A 22,502-nucleotide genomic window follows, 5' to 3' on the forward strand; every position below is an offset into this window, starting at 1 on the left:
CATCTTGATATGGGGACATTCGGCGCATGTGAAGGACATACTCCTGCTCCAGAAAAAGGCACTTCGTGTAATGACGTTTAGCGAGTATGATGCACACTGTCAGCCCATATTCCAACGTTTGGGCATTTATACAGTTCAAGGCATGTACATATTGTCATCGCTCCTACACGTCAGGAGAAACATCTGCACGTTTGCTAGAAGGGAGGAAGTGCACTCACATGGAACTCGAAGGGGGGTTGACTTGGATGTGCCGCGCTGTCGCCTGTCAAGAGTGAAGGACAGTTTTCCTGTTTTGGCGGTGCGAATGTTCAACTGCCTGCCGAACTCGGTTAGGGCACGCCCAGTCAATGTGTTCAGAAGCTCATTGTCAAAGTGGCTTGTTGGAAGGAGCTTCTACCGGTTAGATGATTTTTTCGGCGAAAGCATTGCTGGACTGTGACGCTGCCTACAGTTTTACGTACCATGTTTAATTGACACGATCTATCCAGGAAGACCTGGCCCTGATTACGACTTTGGATATTTGGATATAGGTTAGGGCAATGGCAATGTACCTAGAATACATACATGTACGGTAGCCTATACATACATAATACATTGTATTCTGGGTACAGTACCTTGGGTTAGAGCGTCGTTTTTGCTTTTCAATGGCAATAATCCAGTGGGCATGGGTACCGGTAGTAATTTCCAAAATTATTTAGGCTAATCATTTACAAATTAGAAATTTTGTCATTAAAATTACCGCTATAACTGAAAGGGTCTGTTAAAAGCGCAAATAGATTGAATTTAGTTTTATAGTAGGCTACCCTTAGCCTACTAGACTAGTATTAGAAGTTGGCTAGGGTACCTATAGTGAGGTCCACGTTATAATGACAGTATTTGATCAACTTTGGTTTTCCTATCCTTGTCTATCATTCGACAAAGCCGGTGGTACTATCCTTTTCTAGGTCCACAACGATGCCAATTATGTTTTTGACAGTGTAGAAATATAATTAATTAATGCAGAGAATCAGCATCGCTATTCTCCTATCTTTATCTACTGTCATTATAACGTGGACCTCACTATATTAACAACTTACTGTATAGTAATTTACAATAGATTCACTATTTGAATGATTTTATCTTGAGTAAACTTTTTATCACAAATCGAATACGGTACCTACTTTTGTTTCAATTATTGAAATTATAATCAGGCTAATTGATTAGTTGACGAAAATAAAAATTGGTCTATTATCTTTCTCAGTAAATCAAGAGTCTTCATGCAATTTTTTAATTATTCAGAGTACAGATAATAATACAGTAATATTGTAGAATCATTGTTCTGACTAAAATCCAAACTCTAAATAATTATACCAATCATTTTTTTCAATAAACTGATGAACGGTCACGATATGGTCGAGCAATTCTAACTTTGGATAACTGAATTGAATATGGAGTAAACAGACCTATATCAGTAAAGAGGAATGTATTACAAACAGTTCATATTTTATGTGGTTAAGAGATATTCTAATCATCAAATACAACGTTTTTTATTATAAAATTACTATTTTCACAGTGACTTATAAGAGTATTGGAATTATTTAAATTTAAGTTAACGGACAATATGATATGACAACAATCGAGTGGACGGACATTTTGATTTTTTGTTTGAACTAGCAGCAAGGAGCAAACACTGGAACCTGCAGTTCAATTTTCAACTAATTTCAACTTGCAGATTTCATCATGTACTTTTGATTTTTGTAGACTTGCTCAACTTTTAACTATTATTTTTGACGCACGAACATTTTAACTACGTATCTTTTAAAGATTTTATTGCAAGAAAATTACAATGGCTCTTCATCTGAGAAATGGACAAACGGTAAGTGTAAAACTTTTCATAAACGGCTTGCTACATTAGTTAAGGTACTAGAAAATTATTTTGCAAAGGCTACTCACATTTCAAATTGTCTTTAATTTAAAAAAATATTTATTATTTTATTTTTTCAAGTAATTAGCACTGAAGCAATTTACATTTTACTTGAAATTTTTATTCGTATCTGTATATTAAATTTTTATATAATATTCGTCTTGTCTGTTCTAATTTTTGACAGCAATGTAAAAATTGGTTTAACAAAAATGTATTTCCATAAACACCAGTATTGTTAGCTTTATTCTACTTCTACTTTATTAATATGTTGTAAATCTAAGTTTTATTCCTTACCGTAAAATTACCATAACTTATAAGTTACTGATCTGAAAACTTATCTAGCTTTGTCATGTTGATTCAGGTAGGCAACCACTTTGGTCAGCGGCACTTGCAAGTATAAAATTAGCCAATTTCGATTATATTTTGTTGGCCTAGGTATATTATGAACTAACATAGTGAATTTAATAATTCTTTTTGGAGTTTTTAAAACTTTTTTACAAAGATCATTATTTCCTCTATAGTATTGCTTCAATAATAATTTTTCTTTGCTGAAATGAAGTTTGCAGCAGTATGAATAATATGTATCCTTGTGGTTCATATATTTTTTCACTTGATTTAAAATTATGAAATTTATACAATCTTTCAAGGTGTTGAAATATTTTTATATTATTAATTTTGAAAGGTAAGTTACCTTTAGGCTACACCTTTTAAAGTTTTGGTTCTGATGGGGAACCTAGGGAGTGTTTTGGGGTTACTCTCCCTTGGTAAAAATGAAATTTCAACTTTTCAAAAACTCGTTTTTAGAGTGATTTTAGTTATATAATTCTACCATCATTTTTCCATATTTTCAACAAAAATGCTTTTTACTATAGGAGTACCTAGCAAGTACTGTAGTTTTAAAAGCTTACATACGGTACACAAGTAAAAACTCACCAAAAAATTTATATTGGCGCTTTTGTTCTGTTTCTCTCAATTATTGCAATACAAATTTTTAATTCTTAATGGGTATGGAAATTGGAATATTTTGTTATTTTTTAGATCAACCGAATAAACTCAGCCAGTCAAGAGAATTTGAATGTGAATCGAGCTGGAAAGTCGGTTGCAACGACTGGTGCTAAACAGGGCTTGGTGGATATCACCAAAAAAGCAAATGGCGGTCTTCAGTTGCGCGGCGATAAGCGAGCTGCTCTTGGGGAGATTAGTCGCAATGTTGCCAACCCTGCACCGGTCTCAAACCTCAAGAAGGAAGCATTCACCAAACCCGTTGCTCCTCTGCCCGTCAAAACTACCACGTATGTTTTTCAACTCAAACCTAATTTTTACTGTAGATTGTATATAACGATGTGCGGTAAAAAGAAAGCAGATTCACTGGTGTCGCTTGTCGCCGAGGAAATACAGGCTTAGGGCCGGTTTCCGAGCCCGAGATTTAGCTAAGTTCTAGACTTTAAACAGCTGGAGTCAGAAAATTGACTCTCCGAAACGGTAGTCATTGTCAAAGTCACGTTTAAATTAAATTTCGAAAAACTAGAAAATTTAACACAAAATAAAATAAAGAGAAAATAGTGTTAAGTTTCAGCTATTTTGTATTGTTTAGGAATGTTTCATTTCGTCAAGAAAAAACGTTTTCAATTATAGAAATGAGAATTTCATTATGAATGATTTATTTTGCAGCAACTACACCCCGTTTTAAAAAGCCAATTTTCTGACTCCTTCCATTTAAAGTCTAAAACTTATTTAAATACGGAGCTCGGAAACCGGCCGTTAATGTTTTCAATTATTTGTGTTGAAGTTTTGAAATTTACTATTGTATAGTCGCTCGTAAAAGCTAAATCATCAATTTGTCTGTACATGTGAACTTTTGTCGCTTCTTACGACAGTTTATAGTCGGCTGTTCCTTCTCTCTATTTTCGTTGAAGTGTGTTTCTTCGTCCTAAACTATTATTTATTTTGATTATTTTGTTCAATACTGATAGGCCTACCGTATCTAGTTCTTGATTTATAGACTGGTATTAAAGCTATTGGATTGATAGTTCATTGGTTCACAAACTACATCTAAATATATAAATGTGAACTTTTGTCGCTTCTTATGACAGTTTATAGTCGGCTGTTCCTTCTCTCTATTTTCGTTGAAGTGTTTTTCTTCGTCCCAAACTATTATTTATTTTGATTATTTTTTTCAATACTGATATCTAGTTCTTGACTTATAGACTGATATTAAAGCTATTGGATTCATTGGTTCACAAACTACATCTAAATATATAAATTACAAACAAATAATTTATAATCTACAATTACAACAAACTACAATAATTCAATCAAGCTTAAGAATTATTATTAATGGTAAATCCTTAATAATAATATTACGAAAAAACTATATTATTAATGACCAAATCATCAAAAACAATAATAATATTACAAGAACTATAGTGGATTGATAGTGAAACTCAAGAGTACGGTACCGTACTAAGGGTTTTTTAATCTCATTTTTATTTTTTCGTGAAACCCTTTTTCAGGTTTTATTAATTTGCTATATGATATAACTTGTTTGAATTGATAGGAATCCAGTTGTGAGAACTACTAGAACCGTGTTGGCAAGACAGAGTCTGCTTGCCAAAGCTACAGCTCTGCCCAAGGTGTTGTCAACAAGCACGGCGAGCAAGGTGTTGTCAACAAGCACGGCGAGCAAGGCATCACTCGCTAGTAGCAGCATAGCGAGATCAAGCAATGCACTCCCCAAGAGAGAGGTCAAGGCGCCCACCACCAAGAAGGAAAAAAAGCAGCCTGCATTTGGAATTCCTTACAACATTCGCGGGCCTCAAGTTCCTACTGACGCTGATTTCCGAGACTTCGATAAGGAAATGGGCAACAATCAGCTGTTCATGGGAATCTACTGTCCGGACATGTTCGCTTATTTAAAGGAACTCGAGGTGAGTTGTTCTGGATGATATAATATTCACATCATACAGACTTGAGCACCACGAGCACACACATTTCACTTCTCGTCAGCTGATTATATCTGTATTTGTTCAGAAACATTAAGGACCGGTTTCCGAGCTCGGGATTTAGGTCAGATCTAGACTTTGAACAGCTGGAGTCAGAAAATAGGTTTTCAAAAACGGGGCGTAGTCGCAGTAAATAGTTGCAGCAAAATACATCTTTATTTTCTTGTAATTGGGAACGTTTTTCCTTAACGAAATGTAACATTCCTGAATAATTTAAAATAGCTGAAACGTTACACTATTTTCTCTTTATTTTATTTTGTGTTCAGTTTTCTAGTTTTTCGAAATTTAATTTCAACGTGACTTTGACTATGGCCACGACTACGTCCCGTTTCGGAAAGCCAATTTTCTGACTCCAGCTGTTTAAAGACCAGAATTTAGCTAAATCCCGAGATCGGAAACCGGCCCTAAAATACAGATGATAAAAGAAGCGTAGCATCAGCTGATGAAAAGTGAAATGCTTGTGTTCGTGGCGCGCAAGTCTGTAAGCAGCTTTAGGTGAACATTATGTTATCTCAACACTAAAAATAGAAAGGTTCCTCTGATTAAATTTAGAAGATATGATGAAAATCACGATTTAATTTTTAGTTTAGATAACGGTGCAACAAACAAACTAGTATCGTTTTCATTTAATACATAAGTTTTTGTGGCAGTCTCAAGTCTTCTATTCCATATGAATATGTAGGATATTACATAGATTTTCTGTATGTAGCCTATCGCACAAATCTTTCTAAAATTCGATTACGATAGTTTTCGAAGATTGAGATTATTTTTCTTTAATATTTATTCATATAGTTACATTCGGAAATTGGCAATTTCATCACTTTTTAATAAATGCTTCAAATGAGTGCAAACCAGTATATTTAGTCAAGATTATGAGTCAAGAATCTGAGCAATTTGACTTGTTTGGTTCCATTAAGGCACTGTTCGTTAAGTGTCGTTTACTGTTCGTTTGGACTCCGACAAGCAAAGGAAATTACTGGAGCTGATTCAAAAATACCATTAATTTTATCTATAAAACATGCTCCACCCAGGGATATTGGTTGCGTCCACTAGCTAGCTGCTAAGGGAAAGCAGAGTTGAAAATGTTATGAATCAACCCTCTTGGTTACTCCAAAATTTCCTTAACTATGGGTATATGAGTTTCGAACATTTCTAATTACGTGATGCAGCAGCTTTTAGTGGATGGGTCCCGTCCATGTGTGCACAGCGTGCTTGACTAACATTTTCTGTGAACAATAATCAATTGATACAGGTAACAATAACGTTCGCTACAATAATTCGATCTCTACCCCGATAAAGTTTTCCAATATTGTATTAAATTACTACTGTTTTTTATGTACTTTCATCATATGTCTCGTTTCGTCAAATGTGTTTTTGTTATGTTTTGTTACTTCTTAAGCCGTGTCAACACTGAACAAATGTTCGACATGCAAGTTCGGCAAACATGTTTGTTGAGGAGCTCAAGAACAAACATTTTAAAAAGTTTGGACAATCATTGTTTGTCAAACAAAAAATTACTGATTTTCTTAACATTTTCAGTGTTGACAGCTTTAAAACTGCTGCAAAACATAAAACCTGTTCTTTCCACTTACAAATATTTTGTTTGTTGACGCGTCCACACTGGTCACGGACAAACATTGTTTGTCAAACATAATAAAATTTGCCCAAACTGTTTCAACAAACATGTTTGCCGAACATTTGTTCAGTGTGGACACGGCTTTAAATTGGGTTTATTTGTATATATTGACACTGTTCATAATGTTCGACTTCTGTTTTTGCAGTCGAAATTCCTTGTAAAAGAGAATTTCCTGGAGGAGCTTGTTGTGACGTCGAAGATGCGCGCTATGGTAGTCGATTGGCTGGTAGATGTGCAGCAGCAATATAATCTGCTACTAGAAACCCTTCATCTGTCAATCGGAATATTTGACAGATTTTTGGAGGTGAGTTGTATTTTTGCATTCTTTGTTTTTCAAGTTGATGGAAGAATTCTAAATTTCTAATTTGTTTGAATAGTTAGGGATCCAGAGCTTCAACATTGCACAATCCACAATATTATTAAAACTAATAGATAAACTATAAAATCCATACTGTAATAAAGGAACCAACTGGCTTATACACGTACGGGATAAGAAAATTATGTTTGACGCATCATCACGTATTTATGCAATTATTTTGCATAAATATTCTTAACACGCGAGTAGTCGCGCCCGCGGCAAATTGCCGCACAATTGTAACTTTTGTATGTAGCTTTAGGAATTTTCGTTTTCCAAGGTTGGCAGCTCATGTAATCCTCGCTGTGACTGTCCTCTAGACAATCTTGAACAGTTTGAGGATGACAGAATGAACGTTGACTAATTTCAATGTATAGGTATTATCTTCCTATTTTATATTCCATCTTCTGATTTAAACTTTCATTATCTTTTTATTCTAACTATATGTCAAAAATGAGTCAAATAAAGAAGGTATATTCATTCCATTCATGAATAGATTATTTTATCCCATAAAATGATAAATTCTAACAATAAATTTGCAGTATGTATTTTTGGAATCTCCTCCATGTATTATGTTATTATATACCATTAAATAGTATATAATTTAAAACACGTTGAGAAAGATTTGAAATTAATAAATATTGAAAGAGCATTGTCAAAACCAACTGTTTATAGTCTAGGGAGCCATAAGGGTGAGTGTGAGCAAAATGCTCACGTTCTGCAAGTCCGTGCTACTACTCGCGTGTTAATTAACCGAGGATGATTATAGACCTATTTTCAATTTTCCAAGATTTCATTACGTCAAGTTTTCAGTTTGTCAAGTTTTAAAAAAGTCCCTTGCGGAGCACGGGTTACCTGCTAGTAAACAATAAAATTTCCTTCAGTAATCTTTATAAGTTTTGTAGTATATGAGCTCCTGGCTTTTGTAATGGGAAGGATGAGTGGACCTGCAGCTTTTAGTTGGTTCCGAACCACTTGAAAACGAACTCATAAGTTATATTTAGCGGAGACCGCTCCTCAAGTAGTCTCCTGTCCAACGGGAGTAGCAGTCGCCTGGATTTTAAATTGATGTTATCTTATCTGAGCGATAACTCATCACCGCGACCACAAAATCAACCGCTACCCTTGCTTGAGCTTGAAAACGTTTTGTTTCCAAGATTATTTATTTGATAATAATCTCCCTGAATGTCAATCATTTGCATTCAGAGGAGAATTTATTTACAAATATAGTAGTTCAGTTTATTAACAGATGAGATAAATGTAATACAGATATCAAATTCAAGAGATTGCTCAGTTGTAATCTCAATTATTATACCCCACTATAAATGATATTAAATCATGAAATCTATAGATGATTATGACAAATTATTTTGTGCTATTTTATTCCAATATTATTGTACATATTAGTATTTCTGTACTTATTTAATAATTGTTCTGAAAATTGACCAGAGCTCTTGCAAACAACATATTTTTCTTGATGATTTCCATTAAAACTAATCTCGAAGACTTGACCATTAATTTTTGTTTCACTATAAAATTTACACTCTGAAATCTATAAAACTTTAGTTCATTCATTGTTGACCCCAAGTAGACCTGAGAATAAACAACATAAATAATAAACTCATTACTTTCGATTGCTTTTATCAATCATTTTCAATTCATACTCTTCAACTCATAGGCTATAATGTGACATGGCCCACTGTACTATTCCAAGTATGTATCGGCTAATAAATATATTTCTATTTCGAACTATTATACAGATCGAGTTCGGTATCATATGAATTCCACTATATCTGATTTTGAAAATATGTTTTTGTTTTCACTATTTTTTATTATTTTTTTACCAATTATTATTTACGAATTTGTAGAAACACCGGAGCATAACTAAGAACAAGCTGCAGTTGGCGGGAGTGACTGCCATGTGGATTGCCGCCAAGTACGAAGAGCTGTTTGCTCCGGAAATCGAAAACTTCGTATTCATTGCGGACAATGCTTTCACCAAGAAAGCAATTTTGGAAATGGAATGTGTGATCCATAACGCACTCGACTTCTGCTATGGAATGCCATTGGCCATCCATTTTTTGCGTCGTTACAGTCACGTCAGCGAGGTACGTCCACAAGTTATTGATATAAATTTAGGAAGAGAATAATTTTTGCGTCAACGCCTGTTTTTCCTCAATATTGTGATATTTTTTAATCTAATTATGATGTTATCGAGTGACCTGGCTGGCTCAGGTCTGGTGTCAGAGTTTTCAGGTTGCAACTGATCAATTTCAGGGCCTCTGACATGACCGAACGACGGCTTAACGTGTCCATCCGTAACACGGGTTTTTTCACCTAATATATGAATATGAATAAACATAATCTTCATGCATCTTTTGGTGTATCAAGGTTAGTTGAGGTATACAGAAGGTTAACAAGATCTAACTTACGCTTAGATAAGTAGATAAAACATTTTTTTTTTTTCATTTATCTTTACAATTACAAAAAATCATAATAGAAATGACTTGAAGAGAGAGAGCAACAGGCATAGCCCAAAACTGATCTTCTCCTCATTACGGAAAAATTAAAGTATGATCTTTGATAGGCCCAATAGTTTTATATACATAACTTTGAATATCACATTCTGTAATTTATTTTCAGGCCAATGTCTGGAATTCATTGAAGTAAAATCACTTTCAAGATTTTATAAGTCAGCCCAACTATAAAACTAATAACCTCACTATTTTCAGATCTAGTTCTCTAAATTCTCACTTAGCGCAAAGAATTAAGTGTTTCAAATAAAGCATTACAAATACATGTGATACATCTCTCCAATTTGCTATATGTTTTAAAATAATAATGTAAACATGTAGGTCTTGATCTTAGTTTGAGGGTGTGATCACATTGAATGAATATAATATATGCAACTCTAGTATTTTTGTTATTTGTATTATTTATTTCTGCATACGTTCGTATTATTTTTTTCATTTGTATCTGTACAATTTGTATTGTAAAGGAGACATATTTGGGTAAACCCGTTGTCTCCATTGTGAATAAATAAATAAACTCAAGCTTGGTAATGCATGTCCAAGCGTGCAGATGAGAAACAAAATCTAGAAAGAGCGATAAAAACACTCACTTTGGTGTTGCACTTGCTGGTTACGTTCAGTATGAGCAGCTACATGCTAGTCACAACGTGTTTCAATGGCACTTTAAAATTTTATTTTTTGGTTCGTGATTCGATTTGCACTTGAACATATAGGCTACGCATTCAATGTGATCACATCCTAATGATTCATACACGTATCATTCTGTCATCATCTTCTGCAAAAAATTAGATCGTATCGTCTGCCTGTTTGCCAATTGCACAGTTGCAGTTTGAACGGCATATCAATTTAAACTGGATCCCGAGCTCGGGATTTAGCAAAGTTTTCAATAGTCAATAGTCAAAATTCTTTATTACATATTCTTCAAGAATAGCAATTGTTGTCAAGAATAACAAAAAATATATATTTATAATTATATATATTTGAATTGTTTGTATTTACAATTATATTTTTTCACTGCCAGTCTGTGTCTGCTGTTTCAAGAAACAGACTTTTAAGGTAGGCGCACACAGATCGTCATCGGACGGACGGCACGGATCGGACGATTAGATTTGATGCATTGTTTTCATTTGGAGTGTGCACACCTATCCGCATCGTATAATTCGTACCTGGATGGATGGTGATGCATTGTTTTCAATTGGAGTGTGCACACCTATACGATGCGGATAGGTGTGCACACTCCAATTGAAAACAATGTATCAAATCTAATCGTCCGATGCATGCCGTCCGTCCGATGACGATCTGTGTGCGCCTACCTTAAGGTGTCAGAAAATTGTCTTTCCGAAACGGGGCGTAGTCGTAGTTTTTATGATTATCTTCATTTTCTCATTTCTATAATTGAAAACAGTTTTCCCTGACGAAATTAAACATTGCTAAATTATTCAAAATAGCTCAAACTTTACTCTATTTTCTATTTATTTTATTTTGTGTTAAATTTTCTAGTTTCTCGAAATTTAATTTAAACATGGACTACAACTACGCCCCGTTTTGGAAAGCTAGTTTTCTGACTCCAGCTGTTTAAAGACTAGAACTTTGCTAAATCACGAGCTCGGAATCCGGCCCTAAAAGAATATTTCTATTCCATGTTACTTTACTAGTCTTGTTTCTTTAATGGGCTCTACTCTATAGAGCTGTTGTCTTGGATTTGTTAATAAGTCTGTTTGCAGACAAGAGTTTTCTTAAGCAAACAGTATTGTATTCAATGATATTTGTAATATCATTTGTAAAATGGAATTTGACATTTAGTGATATCTTTGAATAAAACTTGATTTGATATTAATTATATTTAGTTTTTAATTTTGAATTGATATTTAATTTTAAATTGATTATGATTAATTTCAATGATTATTTGAATTGATTGTGTTGTTTGCTGCACTGCAGGCTGAGGCCAAACACCATATGATTTCGAAGTATCTGCTGGAACTGAGTCGTCTGGAGTATGCCTTCTGTTCAGTGAGGCCCTCTCTCGTTGCTGCTGCTGCCCTCGGCACCGCTTACTGGTAATCATAAAGCTGGATTCCCTCACAGATCAGTGAAAATATAATATCCATGAGTTCTAATTGGACTATTCTCACTCAGCCCGGCCAAGCGAGTATGAATAGTCCTATTAGAACTCAAGCGAATTATATTTTCATTTTCACTGTGCCGGTTCACTGAAACTGATATGGTGGGAATTCAGCTTGATTTTTATCCCTCTTACAATACTTACTCGACATTGCTCAATTTGAAGACCTTGCTCTTCTAAGCTATAGTGAGGTCCATATTATAATGGCAGTGTACAATTGACAATACTGTTGCTGTCTTTTTCTATCATACAACAAAACAGATAGCACTATTTCTCTCTCACTTTGCAATGTTGTCTATTTGCCAGAATATTTTATATTTACTTTTGACAGTGACTGTACAAAACTGAACAAACCATTTTCTCAGTCGCCATGTTTTTTCTTCATTCTATCAAAATACTTGAGTACACAAGTCGTATAATTGATTTAAAATGTATTTTTGAAACAATGAAATAATTTTTAAACATTACCGTATGAGAAACACAAATTAAAATACCTGAAATGATATTTTAAAAGTAGATAACTAACCATCCTAGACTTCATCCATGCTTAAGTTAGCCTACCCGTATAGGTTAGACCGGTATAAATAATATTGAAAAGTTATTTCAAAATTAATTCATTAAAAATACTTATGTTTAATTAGGATTTCTATTTTTCTATTATTTTTAAAGGAAATTGGAATAGAATACCTACCAAATAACTCAATTTCTGTTGTTTTGAAATTCAGATTGTTGTATCACAGCTCACAGCTTTTTAAATTAGCCGCCATTTCAGGTTTGTATAAAAATAAAAATCTGATCTCAATCATGAAAGCAAATTTTTGAATCAAATTATGAAAAAATATATTTTCTTGATCAATTTTACATTAAATTGATTATTTTATCAAGGAAATGATAATTAATATTAGATTAAATTTAATGGGATGAATTGAGTAACAGCTGTGTACAGTCAGTGGCAAAATGGAGAGACTTGGCAACGTTTTTCTCCTATCTTTCTTCACTGCCATTATAGCGTGGACCTCACTATATAGACTGTTCTGGCTACAAATAGGCTGAACAGTTACTTTTTAAACTTCCGGTAGTCGCGCCCTACTCAATCACACGAGCAGTCGCGTGTTGTATTTTGTACAACATCCAATTTTCCAAGTGTTATGCACTCTGCTTACTGTCAAAACATGTTAATTAATTGTATAATTCCTTTTTCCATCTTCTTGGATTATTATACTCCTATGAACATTTGGATGATTACCAATAAGGTACATCAAGCAAAGCCATCAATTCTATGTTATTGGTTCGTTTACAGTCCCCGTATACAGTCTTTCCCTATCTTATGCACAGTGCGACTTATGCACTGTCGCGACTAAATGGCACCTAAAGACTGAACCATTGCTCGGTTGATACTGCAACTCAGTGGAGTGATGGGGGAAATTTTGGAATGCATAGGTGACTCATTCACTGACACCACCCCATTCAATTAGTTTTGTGCAGCAAAAAACTGACACTGTTGTACTTTTTACAACAGCGCGACTGCCGGAAGGTTAAATTTCTCATTGTCGGCCAGTTAATTTATTTATGAAGGCAACTTTCTACAAGTATTTTGATGATGAGGGGATGAATGATAATACAAACATTTTCATTTATGATGATTTCATGAATGGAAGAGAAGAGATGATGAGTCAAAGATGAAATAGAAGTTAAGTGTGTTATGAAACTAGAATGAAAGTCAAGGCCTGTAATTGAATTTGTTATTTAATGATGTACAGCCTTGCTTCCAATTAAGTTGGTTACTTTGCTTCTAATTATTTTTTTCATAAAGCTGTAGCATGAAGAAAAGATAGCATAAGAAGATATTCCATGTTATACATCGTTTATGTTCTAAATTTCAAGCCGATAACTGTTGATTAGTGTTTATTATTTGATCTTGAAGGTGTGACATTTTTGAAAAAAAACACGTTTTTTTACCACAAATCCACTTACGAGGATGCTGAGTGCCCTTCGTGAAAGCTTCGACTGAAATTCAACTCAGCATACTAAGGCAATTTCTAAGCTGTTCTACTGCACAAGATAACCGTACAAAAAACTAATTGTTATAATTTATATCTTTGTAATTCTCTTGTTTTTTGTTAAAATAAATATCGATTTTTGCTGTCTATAAATTCTATTAGATTAAACATAACTTGACACACACATAAACTTAACACAATATGTGTTTGTCAGGTTCCGTTTAATCTGGTAGATTTCTTGAGGAGGCAAAAAATCGAACTTCCATAAATCGATGTGTCGGTAACTGGCCTATGAGAGACTACTATTGTCACATAGCTTTACAAAAAAGAACTGTTAGGTCAACCGGCTTGAGTTACAAGTGAAATTTGGAACAAAAACGCCCCTTACCATTGGATATATAATAATTATGCTATCTTTTCTCTGTGATTGAAATCTGTGTTGCTTTATGGCTAGTTTCTATAGTGAGGTCCACGTTATAATGGCAGTGTTCGATTAGCAATAGTATTGCTTTCCTTGTCTATCATTCAACAAAGCGGATAGCGCTATCTCTTTCTCGCTTTGCTCTTTTGTCAGATCGTCCTTTAACAATGGAGAATTAATTTTATTAACAACATATTGCATCTTAGTTATGAAATTATTGAAAGATATAATTTTCTTGCTTAATAAGATATAATTGATTATTTTAAACGAGAATGAACAGTTAATATTACATCAATAAACCTGTATCAGCTAGCGTCTATACAAGACAGAGGATCGGCAACGTTTTTCTCCTATCTTTCTCCACTGCCATTATAACGTGGACCTCACTATAACAATTATTTTATTTGTTTTCAGCATTGTCGAAGGAAAGGATAAGCCGGACAGATCAGTTTGGAGCCAGGCGCTTGTGTTCTACACAACCTACACTCTCGAAGATGTCAAGCCGTACATCGCAAGTCTTGCCAATTTGGTTGTGAAAGCCGAAACCTCAAAGCTTCGGGTGAGTTTCTCATTTATTTATACTAATTCCCAATTATATTACTTTAGTTGTAGAGATACATATATCGTTAAATGTATTGCACGCAACCTTTAATTATGCCAATTTCACCTAGGCTTTATATTTTGTTCTTAAAAGTGACGACATGGAAACACATAATCTGAAAAAAGTATTTTAAAATGGCTACCTGAACTGGTAATTATTGGAGAATAACTAGTACCCACTTTACCTTTTTTTTTTAATTCAAACGCTACCAGTTTCAGCACTCATGTCATGCCATTTTCAATTGTGGAAATTTTGATAATTGAGAAAGAGGGTACTAGAAATTTCTATAATAATTGAACATAATCTGAAGTTTACGTACGGAAAGAGTGAACATTTCTGCATTCATTAAAAATAAACATGAATTTCGCTCTTCAGATTATGTTACTTCGATATCAATTACAGTCCAGGCAATGAATGTTCAAATAAGGGTATAGGAGGAAAGTTTGGAAGACAATTTTTGATCCCGAAGTTTATTTCAGGGTAGTAAGGAGGTAAACATATATCAAAAGTCCCCACTCCTACTACCTGTGCTAAAGGGATGGGGGTGGTTCAAAGGTACCACTTTTTGGTTTTTCGCATATAACCACTACCTCCGTAAACAAAGCCGTAGTGCATTCGTGTGACGTCAACACAGGTAGGGCTCCTACACCAATCAAAATTCGTTGATTTCAGCTGATCTATATCAGCTAGTGTTTTTATTGGTGTAGGAGCCCTACCTGTGCTGACGTCACATGAATGCACTACGGCTTTGTTTATGGAGGTAGTGATATAGCTCGAAAACTATGTATCTTACGGACATAGCTGTTAAATTTAAAATTGAAGCTTACATAATTTCCTACAAAAGCCATTCAACAACTGACATTCCTATATCTTCTATAGTTTTCGAGACATCTTGAAGGTGTGACATTTTTGAAAAAAACATGTTTGCCTCCAATTTTTTGCTATTTTTCCTCTTATAACTTTTTTCAACATTGATGGAAAAAGAAAAAAATACATGTTGATTATAAGCTTATACAGCAATGAATTCTCTTCAATTTTATGTATAATTTCACAAGTGAAGTAATTTCACAAGTTGTAAATGAAACGATGATGTATCATTTCCCTACGACTGTTGCAGCAGCTACAAGCTTTAGTGTTGGGTGTGAAATCTATAGTTTTGCAACAATAGACCATTTGAGGAAGGAATTCAGAGGGAATGTTTTGAACAAAATTTTTGACTTTGCAGCTTTGTTGGGACTAGTAAGGAGTAGAATATATTAAAATAACCCATCCCTACCTCATGGTGCTAAAGGGATGAGGGCGGTTTAAAAGTTGCATTTTTAAGGGTTTGCTTCCACGCTCATATCTTGGGAAAATGCGTTCAACTGACATGACTAACTATTCAAAAATGAAGCTTGATAAATTATCTACAATTTACATTGAATAGAGTTTTGCGATATTCCAAACAGTTTTTCGAGATATTCGCTCTTGAAGTTGTGAAATTTTAAAAATAGCAACTTTTAAACCACCCTCATCCCTTTAGCACATGAGGTGGGGATGGGGACTTTTAATATATTATCCTTCTTACTAAGCTGCAAAGTCCCAACAAAGCTGCAAAGTCAAAAATTTTGTTCAAAACATTCCCTACCTACATCTATTTATATTGGTCCGATTTTCTTGAGCTTTCAGAGGACAAATCCTCTTGGCTTGACGGACTAAGTGAAAGAGCAAACCTGTCGGCTAGTCTACTATAATTATACAGTTCTATCTCGATATAATGCACCCCGTTATAATAAATTTTTCTGTATTCCCTTGAAACGTCCATATAGCTTTTAACTTTGATATTGTACACCCCGGTTTAGTACCTAGCTCGTATTAGTACATTTTTTGAGCGGTCCCAAACGGACGATTAGATTTGATGCATTGTTTTCAATTGGAGTGCGCATACTTATACGATGCTGATAGGTATGCGCACTCCAATAGAAAACAATGCATCAAATTTAATCGTCCGATCCGTCCGATGACGATCTGTGTGCGCCTACCTTTAGATGTACTTTATCGAGGTTCCACTGTAGTTACTCTTCCCAGTAGTAAATCTAATGGGCCAATCAACTATATCAAATAGTTTGGTGTTTACAATAATTCTTACCCTAAGCCATTATTATATAAGAATAATGATTGACAATATGCTATAAAAATGATTTAAAATTTACTATGTGTATTGAATTTCAGTTGTAATTCGGGGTTTTATATAAATACTACTAGTGTCTTCTACCAATAATGAATCAATTTAACAGTAGGTTACAGAATGAGATAACAGTCTTGAATTTTTAGTACAACATAAAATGCGTGTAAATATTACAATTGCTATTGTTATTGCTTTTCGTATAGCAATAGTTTACATGATGGTAGCCGAAGCATGGTTAATTTTCTTGGATTTATCATAGACTCAAAATTGAAGTGGAACAGTCATATTGATAAAATGGCGAATAAGACGAGTAAAGGTCTTTTTATGCTGAGAAAGTTGAGAACAATAGTGAACTTACAGGTCTTAAGAACTGTATACTTTTCACATTTGCACAGCCATCTGTCCTATGATACTTTAATTTGGGGCTCTCAGAAATATAGTATTAAATTATTCAGGTTGCAGAAGAAAGCTGTAAGATTGATTTGTGGTCTTCCTTACAGAGGTCACTGTAGAGAGAGTTTCAAATCCATTTGTATTATGACCTTCCCCTCATTATATATATATCAATGTTTAGTTTATTTTAAGGAGAATCATAGCTCATATGTTCAACAGGGTGTGTGTCAAATATTATAATACCAGGGGGAAGAACAATCTTGCTATAAACTTCTGCAATTACTCTAGGTCACAAAAAACATTTTACTACATAGCTATTAAGCTTTTCAATGCTTTACCTGAAAGGATGCAAAGTTTGCCATTGAATGTATTTTCAAAAATTATCAAGATTCCTATTAAAGAATGCGTTCTATAATCATTGGAAGAGTATTATGAAAGTGTGTGTGCTATGAATATTTTCCATGACAATTCATCATAAATGTTCTGTAGTTACCACCTGTAATGTGTTTAATGTATTGATTGTTATTTGGATTTCTTATTAGTTAATAGTGAGACTCTGTTGCTTGTATGTTTACTATTTTTTGTTGATTTTGTATTCTTGACTTGTGTGAGGCCCTTGATATCCTCAAGGGTTTCTGCAAATAAACAAATTTTGGATTTGATTATTTATCGTTTATCACAAAAGAATTAGTCCACAACTTGAAATGCTTTGTTGTTAATACCTTTCTAGAATACCAAATTAAAACTTGACAACTAATTGATCTCAAACTGCGGTCGAATTTCACTAATTTGACTGCAGTCTCAAATTAAGTTTGACTTGCTCAATTTTCTATTTTGATTTATTTCTTTATATTATTTGTTTTTCAGGGAATTCAAAAGAAGTATTCATCTACGAAGCAAATGAAAATCAGTATCTATTTATCTAATAAGATTGATCTACTGAAAAGCCTGTCACAAGTGGAAGAGGATTAGGCTAATTTCTTCGATGATTGATCTGTAACGTATGGATTCGCCCATAGTGAGGAAGCCAAAAATGAAGTGTGTGTAAATCGTTGTAAGTGTACGATGAAAAATATTCTCCAATGATCAAGATGAAAATGCTAGGTTGTAATAAAGATTAACATAATGATGAATGATGTCCCATTTGATGAAGAGACAACAATTCTGTTTTGATAATGTTTATCAAATCATTACCCGGAATTCAATTAATCATTACAAAAAACTATTATTTAGTACTCTTGTTAACATTTGATTCCAAATTGCAATAGTACCTATAAGAAATATTTCCAAGTTAGTTATGCGTTTTATCTATACAAAAGTTTTTAAAATAATAAGCCCATTCATCAATAGATATAATATACATTACTTTTAGCCAAGCTACCTCTACTGTTTTCATGAATCATTTACATTTCAATTCATCGTATACTTTATATTGACTATTATATTATTTTTAGGGACTATTAATTTAAGATTGTTACTCTATATTTTGACTATTAGATAGCCTTGGGCTTTTTTGAAGCAATGTTGACGTTATACTCAGTTATTTTACATTTTATGTTTTTTGTGGCCTTATGTATGGAAAAAGCTTCTGCAACCATCTTAATAATAATGTTTGCTTCAAAAAACAACATAATCTCAAAAATGAGTGTACAGTATTATAAGTCAACGATTGCACACGAAATGTGTACAAATTTGGACTACTCTACGCAGTCCGTTGAAAGAATTCGATGAATTTAACCTAGTGAGCTACAAATGTCGAATTATTCAAACATAACTCGACATGGTATATTGACATCTCCAATTTACCACTTCTGCATTAACTCATCTCTTAGTCTCTACTTAGTACTGTATCCGTTAAAAAGCATTTATAAATTTATGTTAATAATTTTCTATCCATTGTCTTGATTTTCTATCATGCGATGATACCGCTAACAATTGACTGATTCCTGATAATTAGATAGTTTTCAAGCGAAAATGTAATGAAAAATATCGAGTATCAGGACTATTTTTCTAGAAAAATAAACATGTATTTTGTAATATTTAATGTGTTTTGTAAATTACTAAAATAAATTCCACGTGTTTTGTAAAATTGACTGATTCTTATCCTTGTGAATTGATTTAGATTTTCAATTTATTCATTTACACACACACACACACACAAGACATACTGTACAAATAATATACAATTGAATGCATGAAAAAAACAATCATAATATTACCCTAATTAGAAGCTGTGGCGTAGAAATAGAAGATTGAAAGTTTTCCAATACTATAGAATGTTGTAAATGCTATTTCAGCTGATTTTGACCAATATATTGACTTCTAGGTTTTTATTGGCTTACAAGCCTTAGGCCCGCCGCAAAGTAGACCCACGCTAATCCACGAATAGCAACCCACGCCTTGGGATGTCTTGTAAACCATTGCTATAAAATTATTCATAATCAATCAGCTGACAAGTGGATTATCCATTGCATGTATTACACAGATGTCTAGAGAAGCCTAGCAATGGTTTACAAAACATCCCACGGTGTGGGTTGCTTTTCGTGGATTAGCGTGGGTCTACTTTGCGGCGGGCTTACTAAACAGAAAAACTATAAAATTTAGTCATATTAGGAAGGATTGAACTCTGTTGAATGTATCATGGGACCAAACTTTCTTGTAATCTAGATTTCTTGGGTTCTTCATAATTTATATTTACTGTAGAGAGGAGTGATTTACGAGCAGTGTAGAAAAATAACTATGACAAAATTTGTTTGTTGTGTAGAGCTACTGTTATAGATCTTCTTTGTCAAACTAGAGCGAAGAAGTAATACTTGACGCTCTGTAATCAGAGGAGCAATAACCAGTTTTCTAGGTAAATGTAGGAAAAACTCCTTTGTATTTATTACATTGTGTACAAATACTTGAATTGTGAAAAGGCACAACAAGCTCTTGCCTAAAACTGTCACATTTACAAATTATACAGTTCACATCAAAATGTAGGTTGTCACTTTCACTTCTCAAAAGAAAAATTTACATTTCAAAGCTGAGGAAAATAAGCACATTTTGAATTGAATAGTTTACCTTATTGTAAATGTCTTAAACTAACAAACACTAAGGGCCGGTTTCCGAGCTCGGGATTTGGCTAAGTTCTAGACTTTAAACAGCTGGAGTCAGAAAATTGGCTTTCCGAACGGGGCGTAGTCATTGTCATACAGTCACGTTTGAATTAAATGTCAAAAATCTAGAAAATTAAACAAAATAAAGAGGAAATAGTGTAAAGTTTCAGCTATTTTGAATTATTTATAAATGTTTAATTTTGTCAAGGAAAAACGTTTCCAATTATAGAGATGAGAAAATAAAAATTGCTACTACGCTTTGGAAAACTCAGTTTTGGAAAGCTAATTTTCTGACTTTAGCTGTTCAAAGTCTAGAACTTAGCTATAGTTTGTGTAAAATAAGTTGAGACTTGGCCCTCCATCCGAAGAAATTACAAGGTTGCCAATTCGTGTAAAATTGCAACTTTCTCAAATTTCCAACTCAACGTCAGAATTGGATGTAGAATATCATCCCCGATATCCTAGTAGAGCTAAAAAAGTTTCAGGATTGAAGGATTAAAAGGAAATTCAACTTTTATGATAAAATTGGAAACATCGCGAAGATTTGTTCTTCTTTTGAATATCACTTCTCTCAGAATCATTGGGCGTCGTAATGCGTAATGCCTCCTTTCTATTGGTGTCTGGATCATTTTTATCCAACCACAGTTAATTTTTAATTAATGATTATGTTCGTCAATGTCGGGACATTTCGAGGAGAAAACATGAAATTTTCGACATGCTGGAAACTTTTTTGTTTTGAAAGATAAGTGGATGAAGAAAGCGAGAAAGTTTCTCAGAAATAATTTTTTCAACTGTCAAAAGTAGTTTGAAGGTCGTATTATGGTCTCCAAGGAATTTTAAAATTAGGAGATCGGCTGCATGGTACGCATTGTGTACCAAATTGTATGCTAAAAGCTGGCAATTTACAAGATATTTGACTGAATTATTTCAAACGCAAGCAGCTGATTGCCTCTAGAAGGCTGTAATGAAACACTGCGTGGATTATTCGAGGCGAGTTTGTCATTTTTACTTTCCTTGCCCTATTATCATAGGTAAGGAAAGTATTGCTTTCCGAAAAAAATTAAGGTACCCCAATTTCTAAATTTCTATACGTTTCAAGGTCCCCTGAGTCCAAAAAAGTGGTTTTTGGGTATTGTTCTGTGTGTGTGTGCGTCTGTGTACACGATATCTCATCTCCCAATCAACGGAATGACTTGAAATTTGGAACGTAAGGTCCTTACAATATAAGGATCCGACACGAACAATTTCAATCAAATGCGATTCAAGATGGCGGCTAAAATGGCGAAAATGTTGTCAAAAACAGGGTTTTTCGCGATTTTCTCGAAAACGGCTGCAACGATTTTGATTACAGTCATACCTGAAATAGTCATCGATAAGCTCTATCAACTGCCACAAGTCCCATATCTGTAAAAATTTCAGGAGCTCCGCCCCATCTATGCAAAGTTTGATTTTAGATTCTCAATTATCAGGCTTCAGATACGATTTAAACAAAAAAAAATCGAGTGGAAAAGATTCAGCATGAGAATCTCTACAACTAATGTTCAGTAACATTTTCACCTAAAATTGAAAATAAGCTTGAATCCGAGAAAATGTGATTATTAAATTGCAAACTGTTGGCAACTGTTGGTTCTATTAAATCATTCACTACGAAGAGATAGCAGACCTCGTGTGTTTCCATCGTTATTGACCTATCACCAGCTGTCTCATATCTTTGAATAGTAGACTTGAGATGCACGAGTACACTAGCGTCAGGTGATCAATTTTCGTAACGGCAAGGAAAGTTGTGTGAGTGCGCCACACCAGATTTTTACTATTTATAATCATGTGGCTTGCAATCGCTGAATTTTTCAAGCATTCTGTTTTAGTGTTCATTTTGTTTTAGTTGATCCTAGCCCAGTCAACGAAGTGTTATAGAGGGAAAAGTTTGGAAAACAATTTTTGACCCCGCAGTTCTGTTTAGGGTAGTGAGGAGGCAAACATATCAAAAGTCCCCACCCCTAACACCTGTGCTAAGGGGGTGGGGGTGGTTCAAAGGTACCATTTTTTGGTTTCTCGCATATAACTCGAAAACTATGCATTTTACAGACATGACTATTCTATAAGAAATTAAAGCTTACATAATTCCCTATAATATTGATCTAACAACTTTTTCTATATCTCTTACACCTTTCGAGATATCCGCTCTAAAAGATGTTACATTTTTGAAAAACACATTTTCCCTCAATTTTGCTATTTTAGCTCTTATAACTTTTTGAATATCGAAGGGAATATAA

At 33.9% G+C, this 22,502-nt stretch overlaps 1 protein-coding gene across 1 annotated transcript; it reads left to right on the top strand.

Annotated features, from left to right (window-relative positions):
- Positions 1-1,590: 1,590 nt before the first annotated feature.
- LOC111052266 (G2/mitotic-specific cyclin-B) lies at positions 1,591-19,220 on the top strand. Its single transcript, XM_039428831.1, has 8 exons — positions 1,591-1,855; positions 2,942-3,195; positions 4,461-4,830; positions 6,687-6,845; positions 8,765-9,004; positions 11,366-11,484; positions 14,385-14,529; positions 17,999-19,220. Exons 1-8 carry the CDS (start codon positions 1,826-1,828, stop codon positions 18,101-18,103), a joined length of 1,422 nt encoding a protein of 473 aa, XP_039284765.1. The 5' UTR covers positions 1,591-1,825; the 3' UTR covers positions 18,104-19,220.
- Positions 19,221-22,502: the final 3,282 nt, after the last annotated feature.

The sequence above is a fragment of the Nilaparvata lugens genome, chromosome 5, assembly GCF_014356525.2.
Source record: "Nilaparvata lugens isolate BPH chromosome 5, ASM1435652v1, whole genome shotgun sequence".
Lineage (NCBI taxonomy): Eukaryota > Metazoa > Arthropoda > Insecta > Hemiptera > Delphacidae > Nilaparvata > Nilaparvata lugens.